Below are 24,199 nucleotides of genomic sequence, written 5' to 3'. Positions count from 1 at the left end.
GTGTAAGGAACGGTCATTTGAGCGAGACACTTGGTCTCAGAGGCTGTTAAGAGTTCTGCCCAATGAGGCAGTTGATTTTATGCGACTCAGTGAGCAGGACACGAACAACTATGAGGTAGTTAAGGCAACTGTACTCTGGAGGTTCGGCAGTTCAGTGTGGAGAAAGGAAAACAAAATTGAGGTGCTAACGTATCCTTCTCCTGAGGACAACGAGCGACAGGTCGCTGCTGGCAAGATCGCGCCAGAGAAAGGCCCGCGATTTCAACAGTGCCTGAAGGTAAAGCACATCGAGAACGAGGCCTTGGCCGGTCTAGAGTTAGATACAATTCTGAAAGACGTTCCTTGCGTGTACGAGGTTTGTGCCAGACGCCCTGATGGGCTCAAGGAGGAAATGGAAACCTTCCTCGTGCCTCGAAAGGACGTTTCGGAATCGTCAAATGTATACACGGTTAGCGTGGTGGCTAGGACGCGACACTTCAAGGGTTAGGCGATACCGTCGGTGAGGGCCCAGCATTAGATTTTATCAGCGTTGACGCAGACAATTTGGCCAGACAGTCTGATGTGGTGGAGAATTCAAGAGGTGTGAGCGAGATAGAAGGTGTAGCAGAAACACCAACGAGCTGCATGGCTCCGCATGTCGCGACCCGAAGCGAGGATGGAGGAGTCGTGGGAAAGGATGTTTGCCGAAAGCGCAAAAAAAGAAAGAGGCGAAAGCGTTTGGCGGACGTTTCGGAACCGTCAAAAGTAGACACGGTTAGCGGGTCGGCCGACCATAGCAATGACGCGACGCTCCAGGGGTGCAGCGATACCATCGGATAGGGCCCAGTTTCAGATTTTGTGAGTGTTGACACAGATAATTTGGCCAGACAGTCCGACGTGGTGGAGAAATCAAAAAGCTTGCGCGAGAAAGAAGGTGTAGCACAAGCACCAACGAGGTGCACAACTCTGCATGTCGCGACCCGAAGCGATGATCGAGGCATCGAGAGAAAGGAGGTTCGCCGACATCGTAGAAAGCGGCGGAAGCATTCGGCTCAGCGTAAGCTTAAGAAAGGTCCCAACCAAGCACGGAAAAGAAAGTGTAGGCCACAGGACAGTTTGCGGAAACGTAAATTGAGGCGTTCATTCAACCACAAACAGCGAGAGGGGCGCAGCGGGGAAAAGCAAGGTGCGCTCCCACGACGGAAGGCGAGGTTGAGATTGACAGCTTTGGGAAAGCAGCTGGGTCCGAGTCGTCAAAGTCGAAAGGCCAGTGTACGGCGGGTAACAAAGCACCGCGCGGAGGCGAGCACAAAGGGAGAATGGACACGGTTTCCCCCCCGTTTCTGGCATTCCATTCGCCTTCCTGAGGGGAGCCGGCCGAAGTGCCGAATGAAGCGTGACGGTAGAATGCCGCTGATAGCTCGTGCATGTTGTAGCCTCTGGCGAGCTAGAAAGCCAGCAGGACCGCGACCCCATCGGGTACGATTCAAGCTAATCTAACTGAGAAAGGGGGAACGGTCATTTTGAGTAATTTTGCACGGGCGTGTAACGTAATGTAAATAATTTTTTTTAGGAGAGCAGACTTCATTAATTTTAACTTTGTAAGTTATGAGAGGCGGTATAAGGTTTCAAAAGAGATAAGCCGCATAGAAATGAAGTCTAAGAGAAAGGAGAACGGTCAGTTCGAGTAATTTTGCACGTGTGTGCAAACTAGGATTACTCATTGTTTTGTTAGGAATGTAGAATTCAGCCAGTTTAGTTTTGTGGGTTACGAGATGCGGTGTATAGTTTTAAGAAGAACAAACCGCGCAGTAGTAAAGGCTGAAGAGAGCATCGAAGTTCCTTAACCATCAGGATGAAGTTCTGAAGAAGGTGTTTTTAGCACGAAAACTGTAATTTCCCTAGTTTTGAAAGGTTTAGTGCGATATCGTATGCATTCGCTTTCATGTCAATTTGGGGTGAATAAATATTTGAGGAAAGATATTAGCAAAAGACCAGACCAGTTTGCGAAATGAGTTTGGCACTGAGTGGTGCAGTTTTCGTTAGGCGCTATTAGGATTGACACACACTTGACGCAAGGTTTTAGCATAAAACCAATGCAAATGTTTGAGGTGCTTTTGAAATGTATTGCACCTGGGGTTATTTTTTTTGTACAATGTGTGTTTTTAATGTAAGGATCAGCTTTTACAAGAACTTAGAGGGATTAGGTGAAGGGTTAGTTGTACTTTGTATTTTGCAACGCTATAGGAATAAGATAATTGAAGCGCTCAGGAGACCACAGTGGTTTTTATCTGAAGCGTTGGCGTGGGCAGGTAAATTTAACCGAATGAACATGTTAGAAGACAGTGTTTATCCCTTTATGTCTTGTTCTTCTTCTGTGAAGAAATAATGATTAAGTGGTCACATGAGCGGATCATTAAGCTTTTCCTTACATTGATGTGTCAACGATCGTTCAGAGGTATGAGACGCGGTCGAACCTATTGTTAGAGTTCTGACTGTAAATGATGAGACTGTTGCCTTGCAAGAGCAAACACAGACTATTTAGGTCACAGCGTAGGTCATGGTTTCAGGAAACGTGGTGAGCTTAAGAGCTCAGCAGTAGCAGACTAACCGTGACCCAAAACAAAGAAGGACAAACGGGCGTTTTGGGGCCCGCTGGAATGCAAATTGCATCCGAGTTTATTCATCGTTGGCCACACCTTGACCGATGTTGTTCGCGGGACAGAACAGGCGAACGTAGTCTAAAATGAAAAGAAGGAAGCTGCCTCCTTAGGCCTGAAGGCGGTACTGATTAACTGTCCGGTTTTGCGAGCTCCCGATTACGACTGAGAATTCATGGTCCAGATTTATGTGAGAGATCGAGGCCTAGGTGAAGTTCTATGTCAGAAGGATGACGATGGTAATGAACATCCCGTGCTCTACTTGAGCCGAAAATTGAGCTCTCGCGAGATGCTGCGCTTCAGAAAAGGAGTGCGCTTGCATTGTGTGCACCATTCTTAACTTAAGTTGCAGTGTTATCTCGGAGCCGTCAAATTCAGCGTAGATACGGACCGTTATTCCCTTGCCTGGCTGTAAACCGCGACATCAAAGAACAGTCGCCTTCTGAGGTGGAGTTTGATTCTTCAGCAATATCATTTCGACATTAAGTATAAGAAGGGCAAATTGAATGGAAACGCTGACGCGCTTAGCCGCTCTTTCTAAGCGATTCTGGGGTGCTCTTCCCAATGTCTCGAAATTGATATTTGAGTTTTTTTTCTTTTTCGTGCAACTACTTGTTTGATTGAGTAAAGTAGCACGTTTGGTTTCTCAGCATAAGTGAGTCCTGAAAGTTTTGAGTGTCAGCTTTTCATATAAAGCTGGCAAAGAAAGTTTGTTTGCCAACCCTCTTTTGGCCTGGTTTACTCAGAGGCGGCCGAATGCGTGCTCTACATGTGGTTGAGAGTTTCAGAGAGGCCGAAGAATTGGGCTGCAACTGACCAGACAATGCTTCAAGCGAAGACGAGCTTTGGGCATTCAACGGTGGCGAATTCCGTCGACCCTTCGAGCAGCAGCGGTGGCTGCTACCCTCCGTTTCTCCACTGGCGAGGGAGGAGGCTGTTATGACTGGCAGTCGGTGGCGACGCGCTGACCATGAGAATGGACAGGCGATGCGTTCTCACACTGCTAGAACACCTGCATCCATCCTAGAAACAGAAACCCCGGGACGTCAAGTGATCGACAATGGGAAGAATCTCGACCTAATAGAGGGACGGCCAAGTTGGAGACGTTTCCACAATGGGCCACCTGGACTTGGATTGGTGTGCTGCCAAGACGACCTGACCTGTATTTTTTGACAGGAGTCGCCGCAGACCCTTTTCTGCCTTCGGGGAAAAGTCCGAGGAACAAGCCTGAGGAACCTGTTGCCCTGCTTCCCCCACAAGCGTGCCGTCGACCGCCGGACCCTTGCTGTTTCAAGAGTGCAACGACCCCTCAGCGACAGTGAAATGGACTGTGCGATGGTGGGTGGGGTCGTGTGTGTGATTGGTGGTCATCAAGAAGGAGGAGCCAGCCTGAGGGGTTAAAACGACGGTGCTAAGTGAGAAATGAGGCTCTGAGCCTTCGGTAACAGGCTCATCCAATTCGCTCGTCGCTGAACTCTGACCTTGTCACGATGTAATTGAGTGTACAAAAAGTGCCAGTAAACTTGTTATTGTTTTCCCATCTTGCTAGCATCAGCTCCTCAACCCGGAGACTCGACTACGCTACCAAACGGAGTCCGGGTACGACGCTGCCCTATCGTAGCAACAACCTGGTTGCCGAGGAGGGACGGATCCAAATACACGGTCGCAACAGGGTGTGCGACGAAATTTCGAATATTTTTCTAATAGTGTTTGCTATTCGATTCGATTCGCAATGCAATTTTACTATGCGAGACACAGTCAACGTCCGATTAGAAGTGATCCCTAGATGTTCAATACGCTTCACCTCATCATACCCCGGTATCGCGGCAAAGCTACCTTTCAAGCTCTGCTACGGTCGCAAATGTATTAACTCAAGAAAACGCTGGGTCCAACATGGAGATGAAAGATGTGGCAGAGGTGGGGGCTCAGTTAATGCTGTTTTAGACCTGAAATTTGGGCAGGAAGTCCGAAAAATCGAAACTTTTTAGCATCCAAAATTTCAGATGTTCTCATATATTGACGTCTTCGAGGCAGATTTGGAACTCCGGCCTTGAAGGGAGCACACCCTTGTCCGCCGCATCAGTTGGGCTTCCACAGAAGTTGAAAGAGGAGGAGAGGCTGAAGAAATGGCATCTTTGCCTTTGACGTGTAAAGTGTTGTCGGCAACACTTTGGTTGTACCAAATCATGTACATAAATAGAATTCGGCCTCTACATTGCTTCATTCTTGATAAGACAACTATGAAACACCACCCTGCCAGTGTTTCATCAACCTAGCGAAAAGAAACACTTTCATGTTGCTATCTCATAAGAATATGCTTAGGAATCCTCTCTAACTTTTTTATTGCGATAGCAATTATATGGACAGTCTCGGCTGGATTTTGCCGTCGCTGTCGCCGCCGTCATGCACCGTATATGTATAAGTATGTATATATATATATATATATATATATATATATATATATATATATATATATATATATATATATATCAAAGTCCGAAAGAAAAGTAATTCAGAAAAATGCTTCCGAAGCGCGGAATCGAACCAGTGACCTCTCGTTCCGGAGCGCGTGGCGCTAACTACTACGCCAGAAAGCGCAGATCCTTCAGGTAGCTAACGGCGAGCGTTATATACACACCCTTTACCGCCGGCAGGACTCAGAGACGGCAGGCGCATTTAAAAGTCGTCGGCGAGCTCGCTCGCTTCTTCTTATATTTGCGCAGGGAGAACCTTGCCCTTCCGCTGTCTGCTCGCACAATTTTCTCGTGGTGAGGGGAAGAGGGATGTTTCGAGCTTTCACCATGATGTCCGCACTCGTGTTACGGAGCGTACGAAAGTCACTCGAGCTCAACGGACGCCGCTAAACGAACAAAGAGAGGATGAGCGCGAACTGTCAAGTGTCACAGCTCGACACTTGAAGCACGCTAGTTTCCTTCACTGCTTCGGCCGCCTTTGCAACAGGAGCGCTGTTCAAACTGAGAGTATCCATTGACGAGCCTCACTTCGTATAGCATTAGTTTCTTGCTATCGCATTCATTGCTTCGCCCTTGCGGCGAAACTGTGACTTTTTTTCTGCAATTTCGGTTCGAAGTATTCGAAAAATATTCGAGAAATATTCGAAAAATATTCGATTCAATTCGCACTCACACTTCAATATTCGAATTCGCTTTGCACCCAAAATTTTGCTATTCGCACAGCTCTATTCAATAGTCTTTGGCTGTATTTTCTGAACACTAGTACAACAGGATTAGATTAAGACATGTCACCAACTCTAGCCACCTCCCAACTCTCTCTAGTCTTTTTCTATTGTTTCTGTGATATTATACAGATACACAATGTAGGGAAAAAGTGCAAACGCCCTCCACTATCTGCAGTGCCTTTCAAGTTGAGCTTACCAGAAATGCTGGCATGGTCACCATCACCAGCCTCATCGGCACTTTTGAACAGCACCACAGTCAGCTGACCCAGGCAGGACAGGGCTGCTTTCTGAACGTCAGGTGCTGGATAGTCAGCCATACGGTATACTTCAGTGAAGCACTTTTCCAAGTATGGTGCAAAAGCCGGTCCAATGTTCTCAGACATCTCTGCGAGGGCCACACAAGTGTCTTCTTTCTCCTCCAGGTAGGCATTTGCAACAGTGCAACTGCATAAACACAATGCGATTTTTTAACCTCAGCCATTGCTTCAAAATATTCACAAGACATGTTTTTGCTTCATATCCTTTATCTTTTAGACAGAAAGAGAGAGGAAGAGAGAGAGAGATAGCTGGACACAGGGTGGAAAAATGTGAGGGCTAGCTTTGTGCACTCAGTAATCTACAGAGATGACGTTGTAATGATATAAATGAGAAGCAATTATTACAACCTCATGGCAATTACAGTTATCTAAATGTCGGAAAATGAGACAGGGAAAGCACATTTACATGCTACTGCAGCAACGATAAAATCAAGACACAACATGAGCACACAGAGTCCCAGTAAATTTTTGCTAAGGTTTACAAGTATTTTCATTTTTTATAACAGAAAACAACTAAGAGTTTATTTCAGGTGCCTCTATGGAGCAAGTCACACTTTCTTTCTTTGCACTCTGTTTTGTTGGACCTTTGGCAAGATAATTTTGCAAGCCATAAAGTTAGACAAGAACCTATGAGAAAGTTTAAGAGCAACCTAGGAAATGATTATTCAGCAGCATTTAGTCTGTTACTTACGGCCAAGTTTTTTTTTTCTACGTAATAAAGAAAGCCTATGAAACACCAGATTGAAAAAATTTTTTAGAAACCTCCAATGAATACAAAACCCTCTTCAGCAATGTTTCAAGAAGCTTTTGACGAGTCCAGTTCATCTAATGGTGTTTTCCTATTTAAAACATAGATAGCAGCACAGGTTCCGTGATTGGCGCTTTTATTGAATGAGAGTCTGCACACTAAACGGCGAAATGTGCGCCTTACGTCTCCCACGTGTTATAAACGAACATGGCACAGTGCCATGCTTTGAATGCTACCACAAGGATGGTAGTCTCATCTAGTTTGTATTGAACTTTCGAGGAATAGTACATTTTGTGTACGGGAAGTCAAATGGAGCCCATACTTTCGGGAGTTGCAGAAATTTCTTTCAGAATACCGATCAAATGCCCCAGGTATGGTGTATTACCAGGCCCACAGCCAGTAAGGGGGGGGGTGTTCTAGGCCACCCCCCCCTCCCAAAATTCTGATGGAGGGGGGTGTTTTACCGAAAGTAAATAACGAAACTATGTCTTTTTCAAGGCCTTCAGCAAGTGAGCCCCCCCCCCCCGCCCCTGAAAAAAAATTCCTGGCTACGGGCCTGGGTATTACATGACGGTGTGAAATACGATGCATAAAGCATTTTTGTAAGCCATAAAACATTTTCGCAAGGTTTTTGTCTGTTTTGAACATGTTACTGAAGCATTTCACATCATAAAAAAATTTGGCAATTATAGAACAATTTTTCGTAATTTAATCGGCACTTAAGGGGTTGAAAGACCAGAATGCTGGTAGATTTCTAGGTAGAGAGCTGTTAAATGATATAACCTTTGCTCATTATCATCATCACTGTCATCATCAGAAGCATCTTCTGCACAATCTGTGTCGATTTCAGCAGCCTCATCATCACTCTCCTCAAGCTCATCAAAGAGTTGAAAGTTTGGGCCAGAAGTGTCAGCCGGCTGTGTCTGTGGCATGGTGGGAGGTAAGAGAAAGAGAGAAAAACACGAAATATTTTTAGATGAAACAAAAAAGCAATCCACTTCAAGTAGGCATCTTAATTTATTATCTTAACCCCAACAACTTTGATGCCTCAAAATTCCAATTGAGATGTGGGAAACTCTAGAAAAGTTTCATTTTTGAAGAGCTCAGCAAGGTAATTATATGACATACACAGGTAAACCTCGGTACCACGAATTTCACTATAATAAAATTCTCGGCATGATAAAGTGTTTCACTCTTTATAACTTCATCCTCATAGAACATTGTGTATTTATAATCTTGGTATAACAAAGTGTGTTTATGAGTGATTTCAATATAACGTAGTTTCACTGTTATGGCTGAGGAAAGGAAAGCCGAAGCAATAAATCAAAGCTACTCCTCATGGCACTGGTAAAATGGTTTTTACATGCCATTTTTGTGAATGCATTTGTGAAATCACACACCATGTAATGGAGAGCACCCAACAAAGCAGAGCCATATGTGCCACAGCGGTTGGAGGGCAAGGGTGCACCTGGATGTCTTCCTCCTCACTGCCAGTGCGTGGTGAAGGAGAGCACGAGGGCATGCATGCGAGCACCCCAGTACACTGTATCGCGCACCCACGGAGCAGTGCAGTTCCACACTTTGAGCAGCGTATGCCTTGCATCACAGCACAATTTGGTGTTTGTTGTCGTGTGGCATGTGACAAGCATAAGTAGCCGTAGAGGGAACACTAAACAAGGGGAATCGTTCAAGGGGCTCGTTTCTTTGTTAGACACAACTTGTTGTTTTTAACTATAGTGTAATGATTATGACCTAAATTGAAAGAAATTAAAGTGGATGAAAAAGCACCCTTTCTGTCAGTGGGATCCCAACCCGCAACCTTCTAATTACACGTCCAATGTGGGTTTGGATCCCGCCAACGCAAAGGGTGCATTTTTGTCCACTATAATATAACACTATATAATTTTAAGTCAAAAGCATTGTTCTGTTCTTGTGCACGAATGTACTCACCATGACCTGAAATGAAGGTGATCAAGTCTTTTTAATTTTCCTTGATGTGGAATTGTGTTCGGCCCTTTGGCCCTTCTTTGGCTAAGCTGCGAGGAAAAGCTGTAACTGTTTTCCTTGCACACGAATTCTATGCTTATCAAATTGTTAAAGGGGTGCTGAACCAATGAGCTAATTGTCTCAAGAAACTATTGCCGCAAAAATTTCTTGAATCCATCAAGAACGAGTGGAGTTACAGGGATTTGTTGCACGCCTCAAGCGCTTTCTCTCTTCTCTCATCCCGACGAGCATGCTGGAAGCTACACAGGGAGGAATGGCATGGGGGAAAGAAGTCAAGTCACTGCGTGTCATGACCTTGAGAACGCGTGATGAAACTCTCTCCCTTTGTGATTCCTCTGAAAGGAAGTGTGGCTATTGTGTAACGTTAGCAGACTATGGAGCGTGGCACTGGCAAGTGGTGGCATTTCGTGGCAAGAAGCACACCTGATCCAAACGCCACTCTTGGTTTACATCAGCAGCTTACGAGAACTTACATCAGCTATCGGCCAATGGCAGCAACCTGCTGTATGACGACATACAGTTGGTGCCCCCATCCACAGTAAAGAGTGAGTACGGGCCTCTGTATGAAGAGAGCGCACTTGAGAAAGTGGTAACTTCGTGCTCTGCTTGTAAACGCTCCTTGCTGCGCACGACTGCAAGATTTGGCTGAGCTGTTCACAGTGGTTCACGATTTAGGCAAATGACATTTTTTTGCCATTCTCCTTAATGTTGATGTCAGCCACATTACACAGGAAAATCGGCAGAGCAAAAATGAGTGTGCACAGAATAAAAAAGAAACTGAGAAAAAAATATGCAGAAGTGAAAAGGACACATTTGGTGCACTACCTGTGCTGATCTTTTTTTCATAACTTTTTTTTCTTTCTGTTTTTGCATGATGCAGAGAAATGACTTGACGTCAAACCTGTACAAGTGCCCACATCATGCACCTTCAACCACACGAAACGTTTGTAACTACTTCGGCCACTGCAATGTTGTTCAAATGCTTTCATATGGGCAACAAAATAGCATTAAAGAAAAGGTAGCTGTGATTTCATAAATATTCATGAATACAGTCAAGTCCACTTACAATAAAACTGACAGTATATACAAAAACTTCATTGTCACAAAATTTCGTCAAAAAATTTTACACATAGGCCACACAGTCTAAGACAGTACGAACTGTTTCATTTGACCATTGTTAATTCGGACTCATCCTCTGGTCAACGCAAGCATATGTGTCATTTAATGGTTGTCAAACTCTCGTCAATTAGGACGTATTTGGTGACATCCTGGTTAATTGAAATGCCCTTGGAGTGCTCACAGTGTAAAGCAAAAGCAGTGCTAGGAAGCAACCAAAATGAAGCAGCAGAGTACGCATCCTCATAGTCAGCAGTGGAAGTATATGGAACAATATAAAAGCTAGAACACTAGGTGCCCGCTTATGCCGTCAAACCTGCTGGGTTGCTACGTGTCGCATCGACGGTGACCATGATCTCATCGACAGTGATGAGCATCACTTCATTTTGACTAGGTGCAGTGCACTTGCAATGTTCCAAATATGGTGCATGAACAGTGATTATACTGTGGCTTGCATGCTAAGATGAAAAATGGCAGGTGCATCATGATAGACAGACAATTAATTGCTGGCTGGTAAAATAATAATCAATGTATGCCAGTGGTAGTGAAAAGCATGTATCAAATGACAAGGCCACTGCGAATGCTATCATAAGCCAGTGTATAATTGTTGAGCTGCCATACAGAGTTTTGGGGCAATCCTGAGCACGTGCCCTCTCTTTCTCTCACAAGATGCGTTAGAGAAAACCGTTGAAGCGGAGACATACCTCGAGCAAAATTATTCTTTATGAAGAGACTCTTTCCATATCATAATTTCTGTGAGCAACTAACTGGGAATTGCAAATTTCGTTAGAGGACTGTTCATTGTAGTGGGGCTCGACTGTAAAACATAATTTAAAGGACAAACTGAACAGAAAGGATTTGATTGATTAAATAACTAAAAACAATCAAATAATAGTATTTACTTTGCATATAATGATGTAAGCGATACCAACATACCACAACACCTTCGGTGGACTGCAAGGAAGTAAACATGTGATCCAGGATAGGTTCCAAATACTTTGTCATGTCAGCTTTCAGCACAGACGATACAGATGCAAACATTCCATACCTGCAAGGCCAGTGTTACACAAACTCTGTTCACTATGATATGACAGTGCCATCAGTGCTAAAAATGACACATCTGCATAACTACTCACGTGCTCCTGCGTAAATCAGGATCATCAACTGCATTGATCAGGTGCAATCCAAGTTCCACACACTCTGGAGCCATTGGCAAAAAATTGGAAGCCCCAATAGTCCTGGCCAAACAGCCCAATGTGTCTGAAAATGTGATTAAAAAGTTTGTGTGCCATCACAAATAAATTTGGCCCTAGTGGCTCTGCTGCTGCCTCACCAATAGCTTGAGTTCGAAGGGTGGCATTCTGCTCCGATTGGTGCTCTGTTAAATACTGCTTGAGGTCACCTATGATCTGAGGAAAGTATGGCAGCATTGCCTCTTTCGTAGCATTCGCTGAATTTGTGGGGAAAAAAACATGACCAAAATTAGTCATAATAGTGAAACAGTTACTATAACAGCAACATTTTTCAATATTGGTGTATATCATTTTTGCAATGGCAATTCCTATACGGTTAAATACCCCTTATAACAATATTCAAGTGCCATGAAAATTCAATGGCGATATCACCAATGTTGAATTCCAATGGCGGAGTCAAAGCAGCCAACTGACTTCGCGAGCGAGTGCCCAACTCCGGCATAGAGCAACGCCTCCAAATCCATGATTGGAACACAACTCACACTGCTGGAGCAAGGCAGAAGCAGAATTTCTGTCTTTCGGGTGCCGATCTGTCGAATTCCCACTCGTACGCAGCAGTTTCAGCAATGCACACCTGCCAACCGAGGGAATTTTGAAATTGGGAGATTTGCCGCGGGAGCGGGGCGGGAGCACAAAAAAAATTGTTTCAAGCGACCCCTGTGATCGGTCAACAAAATTGTCCAGCATACCGCCCCCGGGCCTGTGGCCTTGGAACATTCGAAGCGGGCTTACGGCCCGACTGAAACACTGTTACTATAGAAATGTTCCAGCCTCTACTGTTACTGTGCCCTCTCTGAACAGGACCATAATACGGTGGACATGCCTACCAGTGTCAGGCGTTAGGGTGTGTGCGTGTTTGTGCGCTTCTGAAGAAAGGAGGAGAGCCTGGCAGGTGACAGTAAAAAGCAGTGGCCAGCGAACCGTTCGAGCTGAGTGGACTTTCCCTTTTCTTTGGTGTGTCATAAACAAGTTCGTGTTGTTTTAATCGCCGGTTTTTATTTGACCGTAGTTTTTTTTTTTCGAAATTGGCTTGAGGCAGTTTATCGGGAGATTTATGGCCACGATCATACAATCGGGAAGAGTGGTCAGAAATCGGGAGTCTCTTGGGCAAATTGGGAGAGTTGGCAGGTATGACATTGCTGTCACTATCGAGCAACAGAAGTACTGCCACAACTTGCTGAGCCGCCAATGTTGTCTATCATGAGCAATGTTGTCTATCACGAAAACTCACAATTACCAGCGGCGCCCTCAAGGAGGAAAATGTGTTAAAGGGACACTAAAGCGAAACAATGAATCGGCTTAGACTGATAAATTGTACTCCGAAAACTAATGTTGTTAATTTCACCGTATATGTTTATTAATAGAGGAAAAAATCAAGGTCAAAGTTTCATTTTTAAAAATTTTCGTGCCGAAATCTCCGCACTAATTTCATCACGAATTTCAAAGTGTATTTTTCGCATTTTGGCGACATTGGATCAACGAAATCTCCTGACACTTGGTATGTTAAGTCTATGGCCCCCTCAGAGGACAATGCACTTCACTTTCAACGATTAGGAATAACGTATGTTTTAGCAGACGCTGTCAAAATCTATGACTTCATGGCATTTGGTGCGGGAATTTCAAGATGGCATCGCCATTTGCATCTTATTTTCGTGCGTTTTCTCGCTTACCAAGCGTCTTCTCGAGGCAAGAGCGGTGTTTTCGGTATTGAAAAATTGTAATTTACTACTAATACGTGTAAAACTGTTTTTCTCTTTAGTGTCCCTTTAAAAGAAGTGTGTCATGCAGAGTTCCAGTCCACTCTGCCAATTTAAGCAGAGCAACTTTTCCTGCTCCTCTGGACGACTCCCGCTCTGAATCCAATCAGACCCTCATTCGGACACCTGACTCTCGCCCTCACTCTTTCATTTGAACAAATTTGCTCCAAAACGAGCAGAAAAAATTGCTCTGAGTCCGCCGTTAGAATTGAACGCAAGTTGCACGAAAAAAAAAAAAAAAAAAAAAAACCAGGTGGGAGGAAATGACAGATCTGCTGTTGCAGATTCAATTAGTTCGTTTAACTCAAAAAGACGATCTTGATTCATGCGTGACATGCAATGCTTTGGCTACAATACTTCTGAGAGTACAGCGGCCAACCTGTGCACTTTTATCACGCGCAACAAGTGGCAGCAACATATTCAAAACCTAGAATCTACTGCTATCTTGGGTCACCAGGCCTTTCTACTCAAAGATAGGTAAGGATGCAGCTGCACTAGCTGGAGGAGGATGCACCTTACAGCTCAAGGGGTACAATAAGATTTTTCACATGGCCCATCAGCAACACAGTCCATTTGTGTTTAGAGTAGAGGAATGGAAATGGGAGGCAGGCACATAAGGTTAGGTGCAGAGAAGTCTGGAAAACTGACTTTAAGAATGTACTGGACCCATGGCACTCAGGTGGGTGTGGCAGTTTGCATTGTTTTCTTCTTGGCATTTTGGGTATTCCTTTTCCTCTTTGTACATACGCCCAAGAGCCAGATTTGATTGTTATAAACTGTGGTATGGGAACATTGCAGTAAACAGTTTATTTCACCACAGAAGAGATACGAAATTTCATGGTACAGCAGGTGCTCATTGTTTCATCACATATATTGTTAAAACCGGTACTGTTATAAGTGAGTTCACCTGCACTACAATAGGCTGGCAACATCCAGACAAAAACAATCTGTAATAAGATACTGATAATCCGCTTAGAAAGTTTATATATGTTTATTTTGATGCTTTTTATTAAGAAGACAAAAATGAAAACATGGCCTTGAAATGCATCAGTATGATTCACATAGTCACCATAACTATCCCATTGGTTGTTTGGTGCTTGCCCGCAATTACCAGCACAGCCGATAGCACACTTACCAGCAGAGCCGATAGCACTAATGGCCAGCTCCTTAGCTCGGTATGATGGTGCTGTCAGGAAGAGGAGGACTTGCTGCATAACATTCGGCAAGTAGGACACCAGCTCTCCCTCTGCACAGCATTTCCAGCACATTCCCATTAAGCATACAGATAGTTGCAGAGAGCATCTTAAGTTCATGATTGTAATGTTCACGTGCATCAATCAATCGCCAAAAGGTATACAAGCGTAAGTTCCACGGTAATGTTTTTTATGAATTATAGTTCAAGAAAAGAAAAAGGGAAGAAAAGGCGGAGGAAGCCAAGTGAACATGAGTCTTCCCCTGCCGTCAGCTGAGCCATGCGCTGCTTTGTGTGCCTGAGCACATAGGAGGCAGCCGGCACACCTTATTGAGCGGGCATGATCATCAATCATCAGCATTGCCTTGTTATACCCCAGTCACACAGGCCAACTTAAAGGGATACTGAAACCTTTTTTCGAAGGTGAGTTTACTCTGCCATAACAATCTCCTGTATGCAGAGACGGCTCTGAGCAAGTGTGAAGCTCAGCAAATGCTGATAAAATATTTTAATTTGATATTAAAATCAATTTTTCTATGGCGCACCTACTGACATTGACACTAGCTTGACGTCAGGCTACAGTACAAATTCTGGTGACTTCACGCAGCAGTCTGGCTAGTTGTGATGACCTTAGGTACCAAAACTTCCAAAAGATGGCCGCTTGTGCGCCATAAAAACTTCCAAAATGGCCGCTTGTGCGTCACCAACGGAGCCACGATGCGGGGCAGCCGTGGAAACGTCACTATATATTGTGCGAGCACGTGAACAGAAGCTCATACCATGTTGTGACGTCAGGGTACAGTAGGAAAGGAAACTAGCTTTTAAAAACATACTATATTTACTTTTTCAGGGCGCACTCGCGCTTAGCACTACCTTTTTTAGGCTCCTGAGGGCTTGACCTTTTATTTCACGCAAAAAAACGAAAACTGAAAATATTTGTGTCGGTACCCCTTTAAGTGCACTTTCCGAGAGTGCACTTCGCTGCTAGTGTCATTCACACACTGTCACACAGGAACATTTTGTGACACTCACTGCAAAGCACACTTGTCAGTGAGTTTCGCAAAGCTCACTTTGCTGCGACGGAGTGTATAGCCTCGGTAGAAGTGGCCAGAGAATAAATAAGTTATTATCAGAAGCTAAGTTTTTTAACTACCGTTTTCGTTATTGGGAATACTGTTCTGTATTGAAACATGCTATACCACAAAAAACTACTTTGCTATTCTCGCTCTCGGGCAGTTTACAGCAACTGCAGCTAGGGGCATGCCCAGCATACACCGTGCAATGGCCGCACCCGGCGTGTTTGTATCTTAAGTTTATTATAAGAGCTGCTCATAGCTACAACACATTATTACTCAAGAAACGTTACCTGAAATAACAAATATCTACTGTGCTACTCAAGTACTCATCACCATTACCATCATTTCCAAAGTACACTTCCCTTTCTCATGTAGCAGCGCGCACCAAAGTGACATTCTGGAGGCGTAAGTGCACTCGCTCAAAATGACACTAAATTTGCCAGTGTGACCGGGGTATTACTCAAGCCTTTTGCCATGGGGCAACCTCATTTTGTGTTTTCGTTATTCTCTTGTTGATAGATCTTGGCTACTGGCTGCTTTCTTTCTACTTTTGTGTGGAAATGACTGGAAGCCGCTGACAGTTCGTCACAGTTCTAAAAAAATGCGATCCAGTTCGTGGACACACATGGAAATCTGGCAGCACAGTGAGAGTTCGGAGCATTCAAGAAAAGCATGCGCTAGTGGTGGACCCAGAATGATTGCATCACGACACAGAGCAATTTAAAGGAAACTTCATTTTGGGGGCTGAACTACACAATATTCACATGTGGAGTTTATACAGGAGCTGCATTCAAGGACGCTACCAGTGACTCACGAGTGCACTCAAATAAAAGCAGTCGAGGTAGCACATGCTGTTGGACTATTGAGGGCATGATTCAAAGGCTCTCTATACGTCTGTCACATTTTATGAAGATGACGCTTGAGCCCATTTCTTGGCCTTCTGGCATGAGGAACCAGTATGCAAATGCACATGTAAATAAATTGTATTGTCACTTCAAAACATTTGATATCTCATTTGTGTTAAGGTAAGGTTGCCTTTTGATACTTATAACATTCCATGAACTCTATCATCATCATCACCCCCCCCCCCCACATTTTTCTAAGACAAGGGGTCAGCCTATATTTTGGCTTATACAGTATATAGTCACCAACAGATTCTTTTTTACATGGCTAGTGCTACAAGAAAATACTCAACTAACATAGAGATACGAAAAAAAAAAGGACTAATTTTAACATAAACGAAAATCAGTTGTGTTGAAACTGAGATCTAGCGACCACATGATGGCGCACCAGCAAACTCCTCTTCACATCAGCTATACGGCACATGTGAAGGCCCCCCCCCCCCCAAAAAAAAACATAGGTTCGCAGAACTTTTGCAGAACTTTATGGCATTGGCCACACCATGAGTTGACGTGCACAGTTATCCTTTCTATGCAAACAAAAGTGATCACAGTACGCACTTCCCATTGGGCATGCATTTGACAAGCCACTGATGCGCAGTCAGACTGCTTTGGGGATTCAGCCCAAGAACGTTTAATGGGTACATATTCATCATCATCATCATCAGCCTGTCTCGCCCACTGCAGGGCAAAGGCCTCTCCCATGTTCCGCCAATCAACCCAGTCCTGTGCTTTCTGCTGCCACGTTATACCTACAAACTTCTTAATCTGATCTACGTACCTAATTTTCTGTCTCCCCCATATCCAACCTCCCACATGAATACATATTAACGGTGCTAATGACAGGACATGGTGGACGCTCACATGTATGATTATGCAAGACACATTGTGAGCCATGAGAGTGGTCCCTTCCAAGTTTTGGTATGAGTTGTCGCCTAACACGTTTGCATTATGGTGACGTTTACTTTAGAAAACCGCTATGGCTACTAACAGATAGGCACATGAGAACACTAGCTCAAGGCTGCGAGAAAATCAACATGGCAACGGTTGTGGCTTCAAATAATACGATTTCAGACCTGCAATTAAAGTAGAAAATTGAATGCTGAAGAGTTTAAGCTTCCAAAATTTCAGACATCCTACATTACATCTGTAGAGCATGCGGCAGTGCTGTGAAAGCACCAGAACTGTCCGGCATAACTGATAATTGTGTATTTCGGAAAATCAGTGGATGAACGTATCCAATTTTCTGAATTAATTAGCTTTTACTGCAATCACCTTTGTGTCAGAAGTGAGTTACTCCTAAAGATCACTTGGTCAAAGAGAGAGAAGGAATACAAGAAAGGCAGGGAGGTTAACTAGACTCCATCCAGTTTGCTTCCCTACACATGGGGAGGAGAATAAGGGGGTAAAAGAGAGAGAGAGCGAGAGAAAGAAAAAGAAAACCAACAGTGCACACAACATTTTACAAGAACACCGGAACAAACAAGCATATGCATGGATTCAAATACTTCTTCTCTCTTAGTAGTTGAAAGAAAGATAACATCTTGATAGATGACATAGAAAGCCTGACCTAAGTTTTCACAGAAGGTTTCAAGAGCATAGAAGGTCTTGCTGAGATTTGGTGGATCCTTCCGTGTCTGGGCCATCAGCTCTGCTGTTTGAGCCAAGTGGTTCAGCAAAATGGGCATTACCTGGTTAGCGTACTTCCCCATGTCTGGCTAAATGAAAGAGAAGAAAAAAAAAGAAAAAAAAAAAAGAAAACAGAAATAAATCATTTTCAAAGAAGTGAAGCAAAAAGAAAGCATCTCATTATTTGTTGCAGTCATTAATTCTTTAAACAAACTAAAGACCTCTTCTATGCTTAAAGAACCTCTGTGCTGCCTGCAGAAGAGCGGAGCATAGGTTGTTAAAAAGAGTGGGGTGGCTCAGCACTGAAAATGACATTTAATCACATCAACAGGGGTGAGACGGCTGAAATTGAATTGGGAGCAGTTTTTGGAGCAGCAAAATTTCGATTTTTGAGCAGAAGAACCTTGATTTGGAGCGGCTAGCGGCATTTAATATGTCGTCCTAGGAGCTTGAAAAAACAAATTTGTAGCAACTTGGGGGGACAAGTACATATTTTAATTGGCTTAGAATACACATAACACTGAAACAGCCTTTGGAGAAAGTTTTTTTTGGCAGATTATCGCCAGGTATGAACTACACTACCTTTTTCCATACCATGTGACCTATCTAGACCGTGTAACAAACACATGAAATAATTAAAGACAGGCTCTGGAAACTAGGTTCACCTCAAACATTTCCCCCCAAAAAAAAGAAGAAAAAAAAGCTTCACACTTATCAACTATAAAAAAATTGTGATTGCACAGGAATTGTAGTTATATAGCGGTAGGCCTTTACTTAAGATCAGTGATATGATTTAGCTGATTACTGCTTTGGCTTTTTGTACATCTGCTTCGTCTGCTTATTTAGCTTTTCAAGCTTCCCAAGAGCTTCCTGTAGGTCAGTGTTACTCTTTGTCAGGAGAACACCACAATAAGCACCTTCAGCTATCTGCTCGGCCACGTGGATGCCATAGCGTCATCTGTACTGCATGCTTTTAACAGACAACAAAAGCACATTGCACTGCCGTTTGCTGCCACCTCGTGCGGGACCACCTTCAAGAGTGCGATGCGGGCAGGGTTGCCAGGTCGAAAACATAAACATAAAAAGTAGCCAGACAATTGTAAAAACTAGCCAAAATATAGCGAATTTGAGCCAAGGACAGCAAAAGTAGCCAAAAGTAGCCACGCGTCTGAAAACAACTTCGACGTTGTTATTTAAGTGACTAAATGTGAAAGTCCCTGGCAAATGGTATTATAGAGTTGGTGTTCAAAAGGCGAGAGGGAGACGGTAAATCAACCAACAGTAAAGAAACAAAGATGAAACAGATTAGTTATTTCGAACTTATATATATGCATGTAAGGGTATAGCATGTGGACAGATTATACTACTTTCTACATTGCCATGTGACTCTCAGTAGCCTGATTTCCATGAGACTTTTGCATAGGTGAAAATCTTGCATTCCCTCTCTTCTTCTTTTTGCATAGCAGCATTCTTGGCACAAGCTACCCTATCGGGCACAAGTACTGCCTCACTTACCTGCAAAAAGTCGGCGAACTGGCCCAATGCAAAGAGAGCAGCATTCCGTACTTGAACATCCCTGTCCAAGATGCCCTCACAGATGGCTTGGACAAATGTTGGCAGATGCCTGGACACAACAGCTGTAGTTACTCGAACGAATAAGTTATAATGGACTTTTTTCACAAAAAATACAAAAATTTCATCTAAAATAACAAAAGCAATAATCAAAAGCATTCTCTATTTCTCGACATTTTAGTTGACTAGTGGTAAGTAGTGGAGTTTGCCCATACTGTATAGACTCGTGCAATGGCCACGCCCATAACAGCCACACCCAGAACTTTGTTAAAGAATCTCCCCAAAAAATATATTTAAAAATTACCCGTGCATTAGCGGCACTCAATTTTTGACAAGGTTAGCAGTATTATACGTTGTGCGTAGCTAGAATTCCTAAGTGTTTTTTTTTTTTTTTCGAAGGCAAAACAAGGCAGCTGCGCCGAGTATTTGGCACCTCCAGGTAGCAAGAGCACAGCCTCCAAGATTTAGCGGCTGCCTCCGAAGCGCTACCATCCACCAAACACCGACAGGACGGCTGAAGAGGACATTCCTTGTGGATGTGTGCCACCAGATTTTCGAAGCATGAGGTAGGGGTTTCCTTCAAGACGGTGGAGAAAAGCTTCAAGTCACGGGAATTTCGAACAAGTTCAATGGAACATAGGACGACCTCATCTGGTACAGAGGTGAGATTGAGGACGCGACAAGTAAAGAGGAGGATGAGGGCGAGGTCGAGGAATAACATTTTCGCAACTGTGTGAAAGTAACAAAGGTTCTTTTTCGCTTCTCCCAGTACAAGCGAGTACTGCAGTTCAATAAAGGCAAGTAGCGCTGAAAACGTGTACGGAAAAATAAAAAGAAAGTTGCGTCCTTTTCTCCGTGTAATGGCTGCCCTCGCGATATCCACCCCAAGTCTCGGAAAAAAACCTCTGGCAATTACACAATATATATGTTATGTTGGTTTTTGGTGCCCTTGTGATCCCTTCTCCATTTTAAGTGGACCAGTGGTAAATAGTGGGGTTTGCCCACTTTATGTGGGCCATTTGTTTTTGCCAGCGGACTTCTTCATTTTTTTAGTGGACCAGTGGTGAGTAGTGGGGCTTGCCCAATTTCTGTCCCATGACAATGTCACAGCAAGAATGACCCCCGCAGACATGCGCGCAATTCGCTGCAAGAGTGGAGCTAGTACGTCACAAACATGAGGTGGCACACAGGCTATCACCCCCCTTTTTCAGAATGTTGACGTCACGTCATCGATGCCTCCTGTGTAGTAGTAGTAATAGTAGTTACCTGTGCCTTGTCATCGTCATCATCTTTCTCTATGGACTGTTAAAAACCAACATCTTGTTTAGCTCTCGAAAATCAAGGCACAACCAGATGGTGTTGTCGGGCTTCTTGACAACAACGATCGGTGCATGATGATTTCGATTTCTCAATTTTCCCCAATTGAAGCATCTCCTGCACCTCTTTTTCTACGTTCACATGCAGAGCTAGGGGAACAGGGCATTGGGGCACGTGAACCGGCTTTTCAAAGGTCAGTTCAAGAGAGCATTCGACAAGTGTTGAGTTTTGCCTGGCAGGTCTGAAAATATGTCTGCAAACTCTTCACACAACGGCCAAACTTGTTCAAGTTGTTCTCTGTGTAAGTTAGGCTATATCCTGACGTCTGAGGCCGTTTGTGTCTGGCGTAGACTCAAAGATGGGATATTATCTTCAGAGTCGGCACCTTCAGTGTTCGCCTCTTCTGCATCTTCTGCACTTGCAGTAGTTACTGCAGCCACCCGATGAGTAAACGTTATTTCCCGTCCCTCGTACTTCCTCAGCATATTAATGTGGAAGACCTTGATGCTCTGCCCTGAGTCAATTGCATAATCAACATCGTTCTTGGCTTCAGCGATCTTAAATGGGCCTTTCCACTGCGGAGAAGCTTGTTTGTGTTGGTAAGAGAATCGGGACCTTGTCACCGGGTCTGTCGGTTCTTATGTTCGTAGCAGAGCTTCTGCATTTGATGTGCTTTATCAAGCTCCTCATAAGCGAGGTTACAGATGTGTTCGAGTCGGTTTCAAAGGTTCACTAGGTGGGTGTATGTAGTCCACACCTCATCATCAATGTCATCGTTTGTCTACAGCTCTGTCAAAAAAAAAAAAAAAAAAAATGCTCAAAGGTCCACGCATGTGTCTGCCGTAGATTAAATCAAAAGGCGATCAAACTGGCTTGCGGTACTTCGCGATAGGCGAAGAGAAGAGGAGCAGTTTAACGATCCCATGGCCGTGGCTTCTCTTGACACATTCTTTTGAGCATGGCCTTCAATGTGCCGTTGAATTTTTCGACCAATCCACTGGCCATGGCATGGTATGGAGTCAGGGGCGTAGCCAGAAATTTTTTTTCGGGGGGGGGGGGGGGGTCAGCCATACTTTATGTAGGTTTGTGCATGCGTTTGTATGTGCGCGTGTATATATACGCCAGCTAAACTGAAAAATTTCGGGGGGGGGGGGGGGGGTTGAACCCCCCAACCCCCCCCCTGGCTACGCCCCTGTATGGAGTGGTACGAAAAAACTTTACAGATAGTTCTCAGCCCACTTCTTTCAGCAGTTTGGACATAAAACATTACCTTGATGAGTAACAACTTCTCGAGGCAGGCCCACTCTGGAAAATATTTCAAGGAGGGCTTCTGCAATACTGAAAGCGTCGACGTTAGGAAGTGCTACTACTGCATCAGGACAGCGAGTAGCAGAGTCAGTTAGTGTAAGCATATAGCATTCATCTCATCTGAGTGAGGAGATAACAGTCTGATCAGGTCAACAGCTACTCTCTGGAATGGTGTCCGTATGAGAAGCATGTTGCCCAACGAAGCGACTTCGACCTTCCCTTTCGGCGTTGTCCTCTGGCATATACATATCACACGACTTGACAAACTGTTTTATGTCTTCATGCATCCATGGCCAGTAAAAATCTCCGAGGATGCGGTCTGTAGTATGTCGGACCATAGAGTTTCATACAGATTCACTAGAGGGAACTCTGACACTAGTGTCTATGGGAGCTGCGACACATGGCGCTTCAGCCAGCATGGGAATCATGGGTAGTACACGGATTTGTGGTAAACTTCGTTCTTTCGAATTCGTTTGGCACCGCGTTGCCTGCATCCGCTTTGTCACAAAACGAAGTTCAGCAGAAGTCAGCAACTCCAATTCACCACTTTAACCTTTTTAGGCTCACCAATACAAATCTCATCACGAAGTTCACAACGGTCTATTCTTTTATCTGAAACAAACGCCAAAACACAGCAACAAACAAAGCCACAAGTGCATTAGAAGCTGCAAGTACAAAGATTAGGTAAATCCGTGTACTACCCATCATTCTCATGGTGGCTGAACGATCGCAGCGCCAGAGTTCCCTCTAGGTAACTGTAGGAAACTCTATGTGTTAGTAAAACTTGCTGCTAGGCGAGTTGGTTCATACTTACAAGGAAAAAATGGATGTGCACTAACTATAGACAAGGACACAGAAGACACGGACAAGCCCATAAGCTTTTTTGAAAGTCTGCGCTCGTCCGTGTCTTCTGCATCCTTGTCTATACAGTAAAAGCTCGTTAATTCGACACCCGTTAATTCAGAAATTCGGATAATTCGGACGGCTCTATTGGTCCCGGCCAAAGTGTATGTTAATCTATGGGACCAAACCTTCGTTAATTCGTCAGAATTGGGCTCCGCACCACTTAATTCGGACAAATGCTGACGGCTGCCGCTACACAAAAGTGTGGTAAAGCATCGCTGGCACCACTGGAGCGAAACCGAAACCCGAGTGACATCGCCATCGTCATCAACTAGTGGGGGCAATCGCAGCGTCACCAAACATCGGCGTCTTCTTTCTTCGCTTGATTGCGCCTCCGACGCCATTTTCCCTTGTGTTGTGTCGGCACCGTGTCTTCTTGCGCGGAGTTTTTTTTGTTTTTTCCCGTTGTGACCGTGTTTACATGTGAGGCCCGAGCATGCAGCAGTAGCTGACGAAGGCATCGACGAGGTGTCAGCCGAGTCAAGGGATTGACATGTCCATAGAGCCAATGGGGACGAATATTTGGACACGATGGTAGCGCCGTCTGTATTCTAACGGTAGTTGCAAAAACAATTAAAAATGTTATCTTGCTTTCAACAGAAAAAGCTTTTAGGATCTTTCACATGCAATTTAGTTTCAAGAACTACGAATATTGTTTGTAGATTTTATAGCTGTGTATCAAATGAAATATGTTTCAAACGCACAAGGGCGTTTTGATATGGCGCCTGGTGTTCCGCGCAGACGATGCCATCGTCGTCTGCTTCTGCGTCGCCGCAGGCCCCGCTCGCTCGGGCAGCCCCTTCTCCACCCTCGCTGAATTTCTCTCGTTTCCATAATTAACACAGTAGTCACTTACTCATTAGGTACTCACAAGTATCTTACATACTTACTTTAGTAGGGTAGTGCTGCCGCATACAGGCTGAGCGAAATGACAACGCTGATCACACAAACATGCTGCAATAAATTATTTTATTGCGACTGCATCGATGTTTACACAAAATGAAGGACACGTAAGTAGCGTTTTAGCATGTATACCAGCGAATAACATGCATGCATAAGCGTTTATATGCAAAGAAGGTACGTACTACGCATAGCCCCACCACAGATGTTAGCACAGATGCTGTCCAGCGTTGGATGATAAATAGATCCAACTGCACGAAGCCTTCGCTGGTATAAGAAAGGTATACCGCTAAAGTCCCTGCACTTCTGCTGCTCAAGATGTCGCACCACTTCGTTCACAGTATTCAGCAAACTGTCTGTAACTGAT

General features: G+C 44.2%; 1 protein-coding gene across 1 annotated transcript in view; it reads right to left on the bottom strand.

The window, feature by feature from the left end:
• LOC119404483 (importin-4) overlaps positions 1 to 24,199 on the bottom strand; it is a 142,453-nt gene that overhangs the window by 49,220 nt on the left and 69,034 nt on the right. Inside the window, exons 14-21 of the mRNA XM_037670995.2 lie at positions 19,348 to 19,456; positions 17,774 to 17,921; positions 14,172 to 14,282; positions 11,360 to 11,476; positions 11,163 to 11,286; positions 10,963 to 11,074; positions 7,687 to 7,826; positions 6,035 to 6,282 (exon numbers count right to left, since the gene is read on the bottom strand). Of these exons, the coding sequence (XP_037526923.1) occupies positions 6,035 to 6,282; positions 7,687 to 7,826; positions 10,963 to 11,074; positions 11,163 to 11,286; positions 11,360 to 11,476; positions 14,172 to 14,282; positions 17,774 to 17,921; positions 19,348 to 19,456 (1,109 nt within the window). The remainder of the gene's footprint in view (positions 1 to 6,034; positions 6,283 to 7,686; positions 7,827 to 10,962; positions 11,075 to 11,162; positions 11,287 to 11,359; positions 11,477 to 14,171; positions 14,283 to 17,773; positions 17,922 to 19,347; positions 19,457 to 24,199) is intronic.

The sequence above is a fragment of the Rhipicephalus sanguineus genome, chromosome 1 (genome assembly GCF_013339695.2).
Source record: "Rhipicephalus sanguineus isolate Rsan-2018 chromosome 1, BIME_Rsan_1.4, whole genome shotgun sequence".
In the NCBI taxonomy this organism is placed as follows: Eukaryota; Metazoa; Arthropoda; class Arachnida; order Ixodida; family Ixodidae; genus Rhipicephalus; species Rhipicephalus sanguineus.
The sequence above is the reverse complement of the archived record's forward strand: the minus strand, read 5'-3'. Positions and strand labels throughout refer to the sequence as shown.